Genomic DNA, 18,037 nt, shown 5'->3' with positions numbered 1-18,037 from the left:
CTGCCACAAAATCTCTCTTATAGTCCTCCCTGACTAATTGCAAGTCTGGACACGGCCTCCAGGCATGTAGCTTGGCTGCTACAACTTAACATACACAGTCTTAGATATTGGTGGTCCTCCCTGCCCCACAGGTCTGCACACGACTTTCTAGCCCACACTGGCCCCCAGGCACACTGGGGTCTTTGGCTGCCTCAGATTAGGGATAGAAGAGAAATACTTTCTCGAATGCTGGAGAATCAGAGATCTGATTTGTAAGTCAATCACATGACCTCTGAGACCCAGAAGATGCCAATGGAGTGGCTGCAGCCATTAGGAGTAGGTAAGTCACTTCTGGGCCACCAGGGAAGATATGTCAACATGCTAACATGTCATTATTTCATCACTATCTACATGATGAATGTTGACATGTCTGTTATTCATCATTATTCAACATTGCTCCCAGATTTTCCTTATTTTATACCAAGGGTGCTGGGCCAGCTCCATTCTCCCTCAGTGGCTTGCAGCCAGGCCAACTCACACTGCTGTGGGACTGGTCTGGTGGCAGGGGTATGTACGGTTAGCCCATACAATAAACAATGTTTCTTTTGTTTATTGCTATGCAGTGCTCATGATGTCATGCGGTGCTGCACCTAAGATGCTGGGAAGTAGAGAGGAGCCATGGCGCAAAGAGGATCTGCCACCCGGTATACTCAGACTAATACAAGTGACCTGGAGGGATGTAAAGGGCTGGAGCTGGAGAGACACTGGGAGGCTGGAAAAACAGCAGGGTTCTAAGGAGAGACACTGGGCAGCTAAAAAGACAGAAGGGAGCTGGAGAGACACTGTGCAGCTGGAAATACAGCAGGGAGCTGGAAAGACACTGGGTAGCTGGAAAGACAGTAGGGGCTGGAAAGACACATGGCAGCTGGAAAGATAGCAGGGGGCTGGAGAGACACTGGACAGCTGGATAGACCCTGGGCAGCTGGAAAGACAGCAGGGGCTGGAGAGACACTAGGCAACTGGAAAGACAGAATGGAGCTGAAAAGACACTGGACAGCTGAGGAGACAGGAGGGGCTGGAGAGATGCTGAGAAGCTGGAAAGACGGAAAGGGACTGGAGAAATAGAAGAAGGCTAGGCTGGAGACACATTGGGTATCTGGAAAGAAACAAGCATTCTGGGAAGCTGGAGAAACAATGGAGAGTTCGAGAGACACTGGGGGGGCTGGGGAGAGAAGGGTCTGTAGCTGGAGAGATATTGGAGGTCTGGAGAGACACAATGAGGCTGGAGAGATACTGGGGGGCCAGGAGAGACAAGGGGGAAGAGGCTGAAGAGACACAAGGAGAAGTGGCTAGAGAATATAGAAGACTGGTAGGATTAGAATCAAAATGCTCGGGAACAGAAAATCTTTATTAAGGCACCAATTCTAAAGAAACTGTATTGCCCTGCACCAACGCTGTCACTATGTATTAGTTAGTTGAACCTCTATGTTATGGTGTTCCTACGCAAACAGACATCTTCCGGACCATATGATCTATGTGAATAGTGCATACCGACTAAAGTCACCATGTGTCCAGGGAGGATCAATTTCTTTAGAGGTTCCCCATTGCAGAAAAAAAATCATATTGGTAAGGAAGACTCTCAAGCCGTCTGGCTTGTACTTAGGGTTGACACCTCGTCCCTTTAATAAGGGAAACATATGAATTACACAGATTCTGTGGCTGACTGACTTCAAGTCTCTATTTCACCTGGTTTTACTCAGCCAAAGAACCTGTGTATTTCACATGTGTCCCTTATTAAAGGGATCATTTGGAAACCCTACCTGTACTTGCCAAGGACATGGGGGCGAGAAGCTCATTGTATAGTATGAGTGAAATGGCAGAGGGGGTGCTGCTGCGCGAGTACTCCTCACGGCTCCAGCAGCAACACAGGAGGTAAAGGGTGACTTGCACTGTGTCAGGGCTCAGCGGGGGATCGGCTCCCGCTTACCGCGCCGCCGACTTCCCCTGTCATCCTGGGTGGTCGGGCAGCTTGCGCGGCGGCGGGGGAGAAGCTGAGCATTCTCCCCGCATGCAGTGGCTTCCTGGTGGGCTAGTGTCTGGCATCGCAAGTCCGGACATGGGCACCGCCATGACAGTAGGCCCATGTGACTGTATCTTCCTTCCTGGATAGGTCTGTGTTCAGCTGATGCTGTGCACCTGTCTAAGGGTTCCCCTGGGTATATAACTGTTCCACGGGTTACAAGAAGTTGCCTGAACAACGGTTGTCTCCTAGCGTGCCTTAGTGAGTTCCCGGTCCAGGTTCCTATTTTCCTTTCTGTGCAGCAGTGTTACCATCTCTACCTGTGTGCCTCCCGTTTCTGGTGAATATCCGTGCAGCAGTGTTACCATCTCTACCTGTGTGCCTTCCCGTTTCTGGTGAATATCCATGCAGCAGTGTTACCATCTCTACCTGTGTGCCTCCCGTCTCTGGTGTATATCCATGCAGCAGTGTTACCATCTCTACCTGTGTGCCTTTTCGTCTCTGGGGAATATCCGTGCAGCAGTGTTACCATCTGTACCTGTGTGCCTTTTCGTCTCTGGGGAATATCCGAGCAGCAGTGTTACCATCTCTACATGTGTGCCTTTTCGTCTCTGGGGAATATCCGAGCAGCAGTATACCATCTCTACCTGTGTGCCTCTCGTCTCTGGTAAACATCCGTGCAGCAGTGTATACCACCTCTACCTGTGTGCCTTCTATCTCTGGTGAATTCTCAAGTAACCGTGAGTCGCTCTCCACTTGAAATCCTTATTGATATTTGGTCCTCGTGTCAAGGTGTATTACTGTACGGTTAGGATATTGCTTTGTGCCTAAGCAGGCATAACCTCTCTGGGCCACGGGTGTTGTGTCTCTATCCCTGCAGGGCTTGGGTACCTGGTCAAAGGACAGCGACCTGCTCACGGGGTGCAGCTAAGCCCAAATCCCAATTGGGGGGGTCACTGGCGAACACCATCCTGTGGGTTAGATTCCGCACCTTTGCCCAGGTCTCGCCAACACTCAAGACCTGTGGATGAGGAGAACAAATATCCAGGCCCCTTGTCTCCGCTTCCTCCCCCAACTTAGGCCCACCACGTCCTCTACTCCAGTCTCAGACGTGACACACTGCTGTACTGACTGCATCACACAGTTAATAGTAACACAGTCAGTAAAAATTACATAATCTAGTACAGATATATAATATTTAACACACACACACACACACATATATATATATATATATATATATATATATAACAGAAAAAAAATAGGGTGTGTAGATAGTGTAGTATTTTAAATGCAGAATAGTGTAGTACAGTATGTTGAATCACGTAAATCACATAAGGTAAAAACTGGCATATCAGGGCCAAACAAGTCTGTTTGTAGAAACCGCGTCCAGAGGATATCGAAAGCTGGTACCTGGTTTAAAAAATAATCCAATGCGCTTTCTACTAACAGGCTTGTTTGCTCCTGATATTAGCATAAAGTCAGATGCAATTTCAGCAAAAGACACAAGGAAGGCCATGAATCAGGCTCTATGAGGAGGAAGTATCCCGTCCCCCTCAACAAGCCCGCCTCCATTAGGTCTGCTTCCAGAAATTTCCCGGGCTGGTTTTCCATCCCAATCCGCCCCTGTTTTATACCCATCTACGCTACATTCCACAGGTCCCATATTGCTAATTGAAGAATAAATTAGGGAGCAAATTTTCAATTCAGTCACGTGTTCTATTGTTCAGATTGCTAAATTATCCGTTGCAGTACTGCTGTTCCACCAGTGTTGCTGCTCTCTCCAGTGCTGCTACTCTGCTATGTTTCAGCCAGTCTGGTCCCATATTTTATCTGAAATCCTGCAAGCCTGTGTTACGTATTAGATCTAGCCGCTATGAGCTGCAGCTGTGACTGTCCTACTTAAAACTGCTTAACAGTTCCATCTGGGCCAGATCATCATGTCAGATTCCTTTGCTGCAGATGGTATACTTTTGGCTACCCTTTGCTCCTGCTGGATTGTGTGCTTTGGGCTCCTTTTCTCCCTGTGTCACCAGTATACAACTCTCCCAGAGGCTAGTACCTTGGCTCCAGGTTCTGTTTTGCATTATGCATCTGTTCACTTACCTGTTCAGTTTTGCTTCATAGCACTCTACTCCAGTGCTGTCAAAAAATATGCTCAATATTACCTCACAGCATTTTGCTCCTGTGCTTTCCAGAAAATCTGCTCATTATTGCTTTACAACATTCTGCTCTAGTTCTTTCCAGATTGCCTGCTCAGTATTGCTTCACAGAATTCTGCTCCAGTGCTATCCAGAATATCTGCTCAGTATTGCTTCACAGCATTCTGCACCAGTGCTTTCCAGAAAACCTGATTCAGTTCAGGCATTCCCATTACTCGGTATCTGTTTCTGGACATATCTACAACAGTGAGTTAATTTGTTTTTATCTGTTCTGCTATTATCCATTGTCTGGTACCATTTGTGTTATTGCTTTAAGTCATTCCTGGACAGTCTTGTATTTATTCACAGTGCATTCTGAGTATCCATTCTTGGACTGTAATTATTGCTGGTTAATTTGTGTCCTGTTTGGTCAGCCTGCTTCATTTCTGCTTAAGTATCACCTTATTTACTTCAGTAGTGCTTGTCTCATTCTTGCAAGCACACACACAAGAGAATTCCTAGTGACATGACTAGAGATGAGCGGGTTCGGATCTCAAAGTTCCAAACCCACCCAAATTTTGGGGATCTGGGGAAATCCGAGCGACGCTTGGATCTCCCTGCCTGCCCCGGATCCCTCACCTGAGGCAAAACCTTGCGACCCCGCTGTCGGGTCACGAGGTTTTGTATGGAGCGGGCTTAACGCTGATTGGCTGAGAGAGCAGTCTGTCACGGCTCTCAGCCAATCAGCATTAAGCCCATTGAAAATGCACACTGAAGAAGATGATGGCGCCCGCCATTCCCTGCCGCCTGATACCGCCGGCACCCCCCCGCCTACACCACTGGCACCCCCCCGCTGCCGGCACCCCCACTGGCAGCATACCCCACTGCCAACACCACCACTGCCGGCACCCCTGCACTGCTGCCCCACGTACTGAGGACACCGTCAGCGACCCCCACACTGCCGACACTCCCACACTGAGGACACCACCAGCACGCCTGCACTGCCGACACTGTCAGCACACATGCACTGAGGACACCGCTGGCACCCCTGCTCTGCCAACACCCTGCATTGAGGCCACCCCTGCACTGTTGACACAGTCAGCAAACCTGCACTGAGGACACCGCTTGCATCCCCACAATGCCGACAGAGCCAGCAAACCTGCACTAAAGACACCACAGGCACCTCCGCACTGCCGACATCACTGGTACCCTTCACTGAAGACACTGCCAGCACCACAGCACTGCCATTCCATGTACTGAGGACACCGTCAGCAACCCCGCTCTGCCGATACTGCTGTCACAGTAAGTGCACTATTGGTGTATCCAACCCACACTGTACAACACACTGTATCCGTGTTGGAAATTAGAAGCTGAACTGCCACATGTTAGTGCCGCCAACTGTATCACTTAGCTTAGTCAGCCAGCTAGCTGGATGCAACCTTTTGGTCTTAACTAGATTAAGCAAATAATATTGTGAGGTGGTCAAAATTGATTGGAAATTACTGGAAATAAATGTTATTGAGGTTAATTATACTGTAGGAACAAAAACAGGCCCAATTATGTGATTTTAGCAGTTTTTATGATTTTTTTAAAGAAAAAATCCAGATCCAAAACAAAAACACGAAAACAAAACACGGAGGTGAGGTTTTGGCAAAACCAATCCAGATCCAAAACCAGGGGGAATCCAGATCCAAAACCAAAACACAAGGGTCGGCGCACATATCTAGACATGACATAAGTGAGCTGAGCTTAAATTTGCTGTGCACATTCCACATGCATATGGCTGTTACGTTTACCAGTGAACACTCCTAGTAAGCCATCTAGAACTCTGGCTATGAGGTCTTCTGCTACTAACAATTGTTCCTTTAGAGATAAATAGCTCACCGGTACCTAGGCAGCCGCCTGGACTCTCTGCTCTGAGTAGTAGCAGCTTACAGGAGTGTCAACTGGAATCCTGAGATGGAAAGAAGGAGTCTTGTACAAGAACAGTAGATAATACAGTTGGAGAGATGCGGCTTGGGAGCCGATGGTGTGAAGTATGCCAATGTTGCGGCTACTGTGCCGATGATGCAGCAAATGTGCTTATGGTGCGGCTTGTGTGCCGAAGGTGCAGCAATAGCTGTTGGTAGACAGTCAATGGTAATGCTGTGGCTTTAGGAGCCGATGATGCGGCAAATGTGCCGATGGTGCGGCTTGTGTGGCAATAGCCGTCGGTAAACAGTAAATGGTTATGCTGTGGCTTTGAGAGCTGATGGTGTGGCAATGTGCCCTTGATGCGGCAAATGTGCCGATAGTGCGGCTTGTGTGCCGATGGTGCGGCAATATCCAGTGGTCAGGGCCGAGGTGCATGTGCACCGGGTGCCAAATGTGAGGGGGTGCCGAAGGGCTGACTCAGCCCCTGCATTGGCTTTGGGGCTGCGGAGGCTTGTGGGCTGCAGATGAGCAACGAACATGAGACCCCCTGGCAACGAGCATGAGACCCCCTGGCAACAAGCATGAGACCCCCTGGCAACAAGCATGAGACCCCCTGGCAACAAGCATGAGACCCCCTGGCAACAAGCATGAGACCCCCTGGCAACAAGCATGAGACCCCCTGGCAACAAGCATGAGACCCCTGGCAACAAGCATGAGACCCATGGCAACGAGCAGGTAATTTAAAAGTAATTAGAAGCCTTACTATAGGGCATAAAATGGCGTCAGGGGCAAATATGTAAGTGGCACTTTGGTAATAGGCATTACAGTGTGTGGCATAATGTGTAATAGGCATTATGGTGTGTGGAATAATGCAAGTCACTATACCAGGGACGTCTGACTAGTGCACTGCCTTATGGAGGAGCAAGGATAAAATCCAGGTATGAGAAGGGAGAGGGCACAAAATTACTGCCTTGCCCCAGGTGACAGATATCCTAGTTTCGGCCCTGCGGTGGTAGATAGTAAAAAGTAAATGCTGTGGCTTGGAGAGCCGATGGCAGCACAGAGGTGCAGGTATGGCTTGGAAGCCATAGCGAAGCTGGAGAGCCGGGAACAGCAAGGAAGCTGTTGGTGTGACAAATGTGCTGAAGGTGCCGCAAGAGCAGATGGTAGAGGAGTAAGTAGTCGGTGCTGCGGCTTGGGAAGCTGATGGCAGCACGGTGGTGTAGGTGTGGCTAAGAAGCCGTAGGGAAGCTGGAGAGCCAGAGGTAGCACGGAAGCTACTTAGGGAAGGCAAAAATCTGCACCATGAGGAGGAACAGAACACTGACCATGCAGCCAAGCCGATGAAACTTACAGATACGCTATAGTCGGCGAGGCGGAAAAAGTCCAGTGTGTACAAATAGAAGGAAGCACCAATCATGCTGCACTGTGGATGACACATCACATCCTGAGGCATGCCGATCACCTAGTAACAGGAGAAACTGGAGTAAACCCATCCTGAGTGGGTAAACTACTCGAAGGAGACAAGTCGTGACCGCGACTTGTAACAATGGCTTGTGTAAGTAAGATTCCACTTAAAAAAAATCTACAGGTGAAACATTAATCTTCCACCACTACAGTTGACTGTAGCTAGTCATACCTTATGTTTGGTGAAAATGGAGGCTCAATATGCAGTGTAAGATTCTAGCCAAAATGGGAAGTTCACACAGCACAAAAGGTGCTAGAGGCCATATCTCCAGCAGGATATAAATATATTAGAGACTGTACAAAGGTAGGGCAACTTAATGGTGCAGGTCTACCTCACAAAATATACCTAGAAAGACTAAAATATCTTAATATGTATAGTTAGGAGCAGAGAAGGGAAAGGATGGACATGATAGAAACTTTCAAATATATTAAGGGTTTTAACAAGGTACAGGAGGGAAACATTATTCAAAGGAAGAGAAGTGTTAGGTTAAAAGGAAATCTGAGGAAAAATTACTTCACAGAAAGGGTATTGGATAAGTGGAATAACCTCCCATCAGAGGTGGTAGAGGCTAATATAGTAGAGTTATTTAAACATGCTTGGGATCAACATAAGGATATCCTTAAGAAGAAATAAGGATCAAATAGGGTTTGTAATTACCTAAAGGTTAAAAAAAGAGCAGACTAGATAGGCCAAGGGGTTCTTATCTGCTGTCAAATTCTATGTGCTGGGGCACATTCAACCCTCTCACATTTTCCTACCCCTGCCCTCCTGACTCTTACCACAAAGTGCAACAGACCATACCCCTTGCCGACTCAGCAGCTAGATCCAGTCCATTCCTATTTCTAGCTGATGCTATGCCACCCCCTCTCCTGCAGGCAGCCAGGGACCTGCATTCAGGGGCATAACTAGGGGGCTTGACGCCCAGTGCAAGGTAATAAACGGCGCTCCCCTATTAGTGCAACAGGTCTAATTACCCCACGGGCCTAGTGCCCAACAACCTGGTGGTCTAGGGAATGGTAGCCTACCTGTCTGGTCCTCAGCCACATTCATCTGCCGCTGGCCATCCTGGCCAGCAGCACTACCACCTCTGGAGCTCTTCTGTCTTGAGCTTGGCATCTGCTGGCCTCTTTCACGGCCACCAGAGCTTTTCCCGCAACGTCTCCATCTGCCGCCTGCCACTGACAAACTGACTTCTCTGTCCAGTGGAGTCTAATGTCAGACGCTGCGGGCAGAGCCAGCCATGATGCAGCGAGCCGGTCCATGAGCTGCACCCAGCTTGCAGCCGGCGTCAAATGTCACCTGCCGCTGGGACGCTTCTCACCGGACTGCAGGACTTCTGGAACTGGTATCAACACTTGATCCCAGCCCTGGACATTGCCCAGGCTGGCGGCCCCCCCCTCTGCAGATGGCACCCCCCTGTAACACTGAGGGCCATTCTGACCCTGGCTTGTTTTGAAATTGCTAGTGACCCCCATGCATTTTTTTTTAATTTATGCTGTTTTTTATTTTTTTAAACATTTTATAACTTTTTGTTTTACATTCAATAACATTATACAACCCTGCACACATCAGGAGCAGACAGACTTGGACTGGTCTGACGGGAGCCGGGTAATTCCTGGGTGGGCCTTACTGCTTCAAGGCCACACCCCTTTCTGTGGGGGTGCAGGCCACTATTATCCAGGGGGGGGTTGGGACTGTGTTAGGATATGACAATCCATTCCCAGCCTGCCCTCCCAATCCCTTCCCAGTCTGCCTTCCCATCAGTTTAACAGCAGCAGCACCACTTTGGGAGGCTGCTCGGCAATTGCTTACCCCACGTTCTGCCTGTGTCCTTGCATACCCTGCGAGGAATGTAAAGCCTGGGGGGTCTGAAACCTTATCCCCGAGTGGGTGGTGGTGGATGACAGGACAACTAACATAGAGGCTCATACCCTGCAGCAGCAGCCACCACCAGTGGACAGTGAGGTGGATGGAAGGCAGCCTCCTGAGGGTTAGAAGAAGGACCTGCGGCAGGAGGGTTAGGAAGCACTGGGATACAGGGAGTTTGTGGAAGCTCCTCCAACCAAGGTGAACCCTTGGATTAAGGTGAGCAGTGGCCATGGAGGGTCGGTCAATGGGCAGCTCCTGGCAGGTAAGTGTGTCAGCAGAGCCAAGAAGTGATCGGGGTAGATGGTCTGTTTGCTGGATTGCAGATTGGGTCAACACTGGATGGAGAGGGTAATAGTGTTGTCATGATTGGTGTCTGCGAGTTACCTGTCTCAGGTGGTGATCGGGTTTCAACGGAGGCCGGCATGACTGGAATCACAGATAATGTAAATAGCTCTATTTACAAGACTTGGGTAGCAGTGAAAACTGCCTTTGATGATAAATGACAGGAACTGGAGGGACCGGACTGGGACCGGCAGGAAGACTTGTTGAATTGAACTGATGAACTGAGAACTTGACTCTGGACTGGAACAACGTGGACTGAACTGATGGGCTTGGAACTTGACTCTGGACTGGAACAACGTGGACTGAACTGATGAGCTTGGAACTTGACTCTGGACTGGAATGTGACAATGGCTGAAGGAAAGTCAGGTAATGCTGAGACGAGGGCTAAACAGGGTAATCTGGAATTACTATGACAAAGGCTAGAACTCAGGTGCAGGCTGGACAGGATAATTGGAAATAACAGGTTTCAGGAAGGATTGGGTAGGTTTGGGAATTTGCAGGCTGGACAGGATAATTGGAAATAACAGGTTTCAGGAAGGAATGGGTAGGTTTGGGAATTTGCAGGCTGGACAGGATAATTGGAAATAACAGGTTTCAGGAAGGAATGGGTAGGTTTGGGAATTTGCAGGCTGGACAGGATAATTGGAAATAACAAGTTTCAGGAAGGAATTGGTAGGTTTGGGAATTTTAGGTTCAGGGAGGGAATAGGTAGGAAACAGGGGCAGGAGTTGATCCACAGCAGGAAGCAAGGCAGGGTAACACGATGCAGGTTTACAGAGTGCCAGGGACCAACCAGGAGTAGGACTAGCAGCAGAGCACAGGCCAGGTATTGCTGTAGCAGGATGTCTGGATGCCAGGTATTACTGTAGCAGGTTTTCGGGATGCACCAGAGGTTGCTGTCAGCAGGCTTACTGGATTGCCAGGTTTGGCTGTAACAGGTTTTCTGGAAGCACCGGGGGTTGCTGCCAGCAGATTTACTGGATTGCCAGGTACAGCTGAAACAGGTTTACTGGATAGCGCCAGGGATTGCTGTAGCAGGTTTCAGGGACAGACTTGAATGCATGAACCATACACCACGGGAAGACGAGATGTTCAGGCCCAGAATGCTATCAGGAGAGGATATATATACCATGGGTCTGGCAGCAATTGGTGGATACGGACAGGTGGTCTGGTAGTAGCATTCTGAGTGGTGGAAGGCACAACATGCAGAGGGAGTATTCATCTCTGCAGCTCTGAGAATCAGAACCACACCTGTGATTCCAATCAGGGCTAGCAGTGCTCACAGACAGAGGAGAGGCCAGGTGCAATAATCAGAGCAAATCCTCCAGGCAAATTACACACACAGCTCCATGGGGAAGCTGACAGGGGTAAGTCCCAAGGCAAAAAGGTGACAACTAGACAGGGTCGTGACAGTACCCCCCTCTTTATGGGTGGACTCCGGACACCAAAACAAAAACTTTCTTCAGACATCTTCCCAATTCTCAATTTCTTGGGATACTTAGAGTGGAAAGTCTACAAAAGAGATAGTTCAAGACCTTCGCCGATTCTTCTTCTTGCTGCGAGAACGTTTTGTGCCAACCAACGGACCAGGAATCTTTGGTAACTCCTGTGGAAATATGTGGCTGGGAAGGACAGGATCAGAATTTTGGGAGGCACAGTAGCAGAAAGGGGACAAGGAGGTGTGTGCACAAGTCATGTTCTGGGTTACAGATTCAAAAGTACTGCTCTCTTGGAATGCCTGGAATTCGGCACGCTGGCCCTTGAAAACTTGACCTTGATCGGATTTCAGAGGAGTGGAGGACGAATTCTTGGTAGCATAAACAGAGTGCTTGGACAATATTTTGGAACTGAGAACTTCACTAGAATTTTGGTTTACAGGGTAAGGACCAAATTCTTTGACAACAGCTTCACTGAAAGTCTTTATATTTTGAAGCATTGGATCTTTGGAGTTGTAAATAGGGGCAACCCAGTCCCAAGCTTTACCTTGAAAAGATGAGATAACAAACTCTACAATATTAGTAGACTTGACTCCACATGGCAGAGAATAATTCATCATACCGAAGAATTGTTTCAATAAAGCATAGTATTGAGTTAAGTCCCCATCAAAATAAATGCATGGTGAAGTATCTGACAAATCCTGTGTGTTCAAGGATTGTGGAGCACTTTCAGGTGCCTGGCAGGAGGAAATTTGAGGATGCTCCGATTGATGAGGAGTCGAAATAACTGAAGCTGACCGATGTTCGGAATTCGGACCAATTGATGGAACTGGAAGGAGTCCTGGGGAGCTAGAGACAGTAGCATCAACAATCAAAGCTGAGAACAGACTACAGAGATTGTCATCTTCTGGAACAATATATGCAGGAGATGGTGAACAGGAACCATAATCAGATTTTGTAGCACAAGACACTTCTCCCTGATAACAGGAACTTGAGACCCCCTCCTGAGGCATGAGACTTGAGGCCCCCTCCTGGGGCGCGAGACTTGAGACCCCCTCCTGGGGCGCGAGACTTGAGACCCCCTCCTGGGGCGCGAGACTTGAGACCCCCTCCTGGGGTGCGAGACTTGAGACCCCCTCCTGGGGCGCGAGACTTGAGACCCCCTCCTGGGGCACGAGACTTGAAACCCCCTCCTGGGGTATGAGACTTGAAACCCCCTCCTGGGGTACGAGACTTGAAACCCCCTCCTGGGGTACGAGACTTGAAACCCCCTCCTGGGGTACGAGACTTGAAGCCCCCTTCTGGGGAATGGGACTTGAAATCCCCTCCTGGGGTACGAGACTTGAAATCCCCTCCTGGGGTACGAGACTTGAGACCCCTCCTGGGGCAGCTGACTGGAGTCCCCTGCTGGGACAAGCAGAATCCGGGCTGGGACCGGAACGGGCAGAATCCGGGCTGGGACCGGAACGGGCAGAAACCGGGCTGGGACCGGAACGGGCAGAATCCGCGCTGGGACCGGAACGGGCAGAATCCGCGCTGGGACCGGAACGGGCAGAATCCGGGCTGGGACCGGAACGGGCAGAATCCGGGCTGGGACCGGAACGGGCACTGAGACGTTGATACTTGGAACCACTGCTGGAGTTGCAAAGGAAACAGTCTTTAATGAAGTGGTCAGAACTCCCACAATAGAGGCAGAGCTGTAAATCTTTGCGCCACTGGCGTTCGTCCACAGAGAGCTTGGGGCGTGGGTAACTACGATGTCTGACATTAGTTGGTTCAGAAGAATCCTTGTTTCTTAGGGATTCCAAGGCAGAGGTTTTAGTCGAGACAGAGGCAGCTCTAAGAAATTCAGGAATTATCTGAAAAATTTTGCTGAGTAGAGCCTGAAGCTGTTCCAGCAGTCGATGGAAGGTAGTTAGGGGTTCAGGTAAGGTTTGGGTAACATCTAGCCGGTTATTCAGGATTTTCAAAAGCTGTAGCACTTGATGCTGTACGGCCTCCTGTGAATCCAAGTGGGTGACCAGGTTACGGAAAGCATCTAGTCCCTTAATAGGTGCTTGATCCGCCAACATCGTTGGGCCTGAACATTCTGTCATGATTGGTGTCTGCGAGTTACCTGTCTCAGGTGGTGATCGGGTTTCAACGGAGGCCGGCATGACTGGAATCACAGATAATGTAAATAGCTCTATTTACAAGACTTGGGTAGCAGTGAAAACTGCCTTTGATGATAAATGACAGGAACTGGAGGGACCGGACTGGGACCGGCAGGAAGACTTGTTGAATTGAACTGATGAACTGAGAACTTGACTCTGGACTGGAACAACGTGGACTGAACTGATGGGCTTGGAACTTGACTCTGGACTGGAGCAACGTGGACTGAACTGATGAGCTTGGAACTTGACTCTGGACTGGAACAACGTGGACTGAACTGATGAGCTTGGAACTTGACTCTGGACTGGAACAACGTGGACTGAACTGATGAGCTTGGAACTTGACTCTGGACTGGAATGTGACAATGGCTGAAGGAAAGTCAGGTAATGCTGAGACGAGGGCTAAACAGGGTAATCTGGAATTACTATGACAAAGGCTAGAACTCAGGTGCAGGCTGGACAGGATAATTGGAAATAACAGGTTTCAGGAAGGATTGGGTAGGTTTGGGAATTTGCAGGCTGGACAGGATAATTGGAAATAACAGGTTTCAGGAAGGAATGGGTAGGTTTGGGAATTTGCAGGCTGGACAGGATAATTGGAAATAACAGGTTTCAGGAAGGAATGGGTAGGTTTGGGAATTTGCAGGCTGGACAGGATAATTGGAAATAACAAGTTTCAGGAAGGAATTGGTAGGTTTGGGAATTTTAGGTTCAGGGAGGGAATAGGTAGGAAACGGGCAAGAGTTGATCCACAGCAGGAAGCAAGGCAGGGTAACACGATGCAGGTTTACAGAGTGCCAGGGACCAACCAGGAGTAGGACTAACAGCAGAGCACAGGCCAGGTATTGCTGTAGCAGGACGTCTGGATGCCAGGTATTACTGTAGCAGGTTTTCGGGATGCACCAGAGGTTGCTGTCAGCAGGCTTACTGGATTGCCAGGTTTGGCTGTAACAGGTTTTCTGGAAGCACCGGGGGTTGCTGCCAGCAGATTTACTGGATTGCCAGGTACAGCTGAAACAGGTTTACTGGATAGCGCCAGGGATTGCTGTAGCAGGTTTCAGGGACAGACTTGAATGCATGAACCATACACCACGGGAAGACGAGATGTTCAGGCCCAGAATGCTATCAGGAGAGGATATATATACCATGGGTCTGGCAGCAATTGGTGGATACGGACAGGTGGTCTGGTAGTAGCATTCTGAGTGGTGGAAGGCACAACATGCAGAGGGAGTATTCATCTCTGCAGCTCTGAGAATCAGAACCACACCTGTGATTCCAATCAGGGCTAGCAGTGCTCACAGACAGAGGAGAGGCCAGGTGCAATAATCAGAGCAAATCCTCCAGGCAAATTACACACACAGCTCCATGGGGAAGCTGACAGGGGTAAGTCCCAAGGCAAAAAGGTGACAACTAGACAGGGTCGTGACAAGTGTCACTTGTCTGCCTTCTTTCTGTAATGTATGATATCTGTGCCGCTATTCCTGTCTGGGCTCCTGTGCCTGGTAATACCAGAGGCGGAGCTGGGGTATTGCTCTCCTGCCCCACCGCTTAGTAAATAAAAAAAAAAACAATTTTAATTTAATCTTCTATTTTATTGTAATGTGTGGTTCCTCTGTGGTTTTGGCTAGTTTTGAATTTAGTAAATCTGGATGTAATCCAGCTTGCAAACTACCACAAAACCACTGGGATTTCAAAATTTACCCCAGCAGTTTTCCATTTAAGTGATGCTTTGTCACTATTTGTTCTGATAATATATTATTAAAGACAACATAAAAATCACCAGAAATTGTAACATTAACTATATCATATTTTGCCATGACCATATCTAATGTATAGCCCCTTTGTGAGTTGACTCAGAAGCATACTGAGTAAAATAAACAAATCTAAAAAAGTTAATTATTCCGTTATAAACAAATCAGCAGGATTATACAGTATATATGAACATTAAAATCAACTGTTAATTTAAAATGGAATAACACAAATTTTAGAGAGCAATTCAAGAAAATCACCAAGGAAATTACTTCTGACCCAGTGGTTCTCAACCGGAACCCTCATGTTTTTGCAACAGGTCAAATTTTCAGGACTTATGTCAGTAAAAACAGATAGGATGATTACTGACCCAGCAAAATAAAATAAGTCAACAATGCCTAATTAAAAACTCCATAAAACATGACCTTTGTGGTACTTGAGAGCTGGAGTTGAGAATCACTGTTCTAAACACTGGTAAATGATAAACTAAGAAGCAGTACTGCAACATTGCATTTAAAACAACCACCAAATATTGAAATTAGAAAATATAATCTGTGTATATATATTATTGCAGCATCATTCTCATGGTAAAATGTATAATTTGGTGGTGATGCTTCAATTAATGAAATATTCCTTGCACCTTACAGTAGATTAGGACTTTAGATTGTGGACCTTATGCTGGCCATACACCTATGTGATTTCTGTCCGATTGCACGATTTTCGACGCGTCGTACGATCAATCCTGTAGAAATCGTGCATTTTTTTCCCGGATACGATCCGATGCACGCTCCCGCAGCTCCTAAATTGGATCGTATGATCAGATGTGCAGCACATCTTGTCCGTTGTAATCGTATGCTGATCGTGCCGTGTTTTTCAGCATTTGATGCATTGTGCATCCAAACGTCCGAGCCCCATCACTTGAGTGACAAATTCCTGTTTACGCCCACTGCAAATAGCGCCCGAGTGGAGAGGATCAGCAACAGTGAGCAGCAGACACGATTGTGCAGGTATTGTAGTATTTGCAGTCCACTGGCCACCAATGTTTAGCATATGCATAGTGGGCATTGGTTTGTGCCCTGCACACACTGACCACCTCTGTTTACCCAGCAATGCCCACCCCTGTTTGCCCAGCAATGCCCATCTATTCCCCAGCAATGCCCACCGTCTAGCTATAGTTTACCCAGCAATGCCCATCTATTCCTCAGTAATGCCCACCGTCTAGCTATTGTTTACCCAGCAATGCCCACCCCTTTTTGCCCAGCAATGCCTATCTATTCCCCAGCAATGCCCTTCTGTTTTTGCCCAGCAATGCCCATCTTTTCCCCAGCAATGCCCACCCCTTTTTTCCCAGCAATGCCCATCTATTCCCCAGCAATGCCTACCGTCTAGCTATTGTTTACCCAGCAATGCCACCCCTGTTTGCCCTGAAATGCCCAATGACCACCGTCCACCTATGTTTTTGAACCAATGCCCATCGGCCACCCCACCCTCCACCCGCCATGTTTTATCAATGTAATCTTGGAAAGCACATTGTGATACTGAATTGGATTTATCCCCCACCTCATAGACAATTATATGTATCTCATTATACCCCCAGGGAAGGCCAGCCCTCTATTTAAATTTGGGGCCAATCTATCGCATGTTTTTGGCGAGGCACATGATCAACCGTTTACACGATGCGTGTATAGTGGCGCGTGTTCGTACGACTGATCTAATGAAACTCGTGTGTGAAAAAAACACAAATTCCTGTGGTCAGGACTGCCGGGGAGCTCCGGGGAATTGAAGGGAAATCGTATGATGAATCGGATCTTAGGCTGGTCGTGCAGGTGTATGGCCAGCATTAGATTAGAGCCATATTAGGACAACAACCCAGCTAGATCTATTGCCTTTGGACCTGCACATCTTACCTACCCTAACCCAAACACTGCATATGCAATCTAAAAGTTAAATGAAAACTCAATAAAAAAGATATGTTTGTATAACAATTATTTTTGCCACTAACAAATCTTGAACAATAAATTAAATTGTATCTCTTACATGTTTCATAGTCCTGCGGGACTCTCCTTGCACGAATGCGAGCTGCTGGTCCATCATATAGGTAAAAAAAATCAATTGAGGGAAAATAATCTGTCATGTACTCCAACTGTTCACAATAGGTTTTCTCCATTCCTAAGCAAAACAAAAAAGATTGTTTTCTATGAATCATGCAACGAAGAAAACTAAAGAAAAAAATAAATACAGTAGGTCACCAACTACCTATGGTGAATTCAAGTGGATTTGTAATCTACACAGATTCATCAACAACATAAAAAGTCAACTCAAATAAGGACTTGTTTAGTATATAAACAACTATTACATTCACTTCAGAGAAACTAAAAAGGAAAGAGCAATCAATCTTTTAGACTTCTATCTGTATACTGAAACTATCCATCCTTTTCCTTTACATAGAATGACAAGGGAAGTGCTATAGCAATGCAAATGGAAGAGAGCGGGTTAAAAAGTTCTGTAGCCAAAATATAATATATATTTTTTTAAATATGTTTTTAAAATAATGATTTTCTTTACTACTAAATAAAACATATTGTCATTAATGGTGTATGTGTGCTTTTACAATGTGAACTTCATGCATACTTACCTACTCTCCGGTGATTTTTGGGTGGTCCAGTGGAGAGTGGGTGGCCTGCCAGGATCCCGCCCACTTTCTAGTGAAGTGGTCAGGATGGTGAATGCTTTGGTGCAAAAAGTGGGGAGAGGGCGAGGCCAATATGACATGATTCTATGATAATTGCAACATTTTAGACCCACCCCTTGATGACCTGCAATTTACTGCATTCTTCCTGTATGACTTTATGTAGAGTTGGACACATTTTAAGCAAGAAATAGACATAAAAAGGGCCCAAAATCTTAGCACGCTACAAGGTATGCCGGCGTTAGAAGATATCTGTATTATACTGTAGAGTGACACTATC

The 18,037-nt window shown here is 47.5% G+C and overlaps 1 protein-coding gene across 1 annotated transcript in view; it reads right to left on the bottom strand.

Moving 5' to 3' along the window:
• Positions 1-18,037, bottom strand: part of ENPP3 (ectonucleotide pyrophosphatase/phosphodiesterase 3) — a 236,545-nt gene that overhangs the window by 102,441 nt on the left and 116,067 nt on the right. The window contains exon 13 of the mRNA XM_088443058.1: positions 17,106-17,237. Coding sequence (XP_088299184.1) covers positions 17,106-17,237 — 132 coding nt within the window. The remainder of the gene's footprint in view (positions 1-17,105; positions 17,238-18,037) is intronic.

The sequence above is a fragment of the Taudactylus pleione genome, unplaced genomic scaffold (assembly GCF_031769625.1).
Source record: "Taudactylus pleione unplaced genomic scaffold, aTauple2 ptg000326l, whole genome shotgun sequence".
NCBI lineage: Eukaryota > Metazoa > Chordata > Amphibia > Anura > Myobatrachidae > Taudactylus > Taudactylus pleione.
Note: the sequence above shows the minus strand (reverse complement) of the source record. Positions and strands in the feature narration are given on the sequence as shown.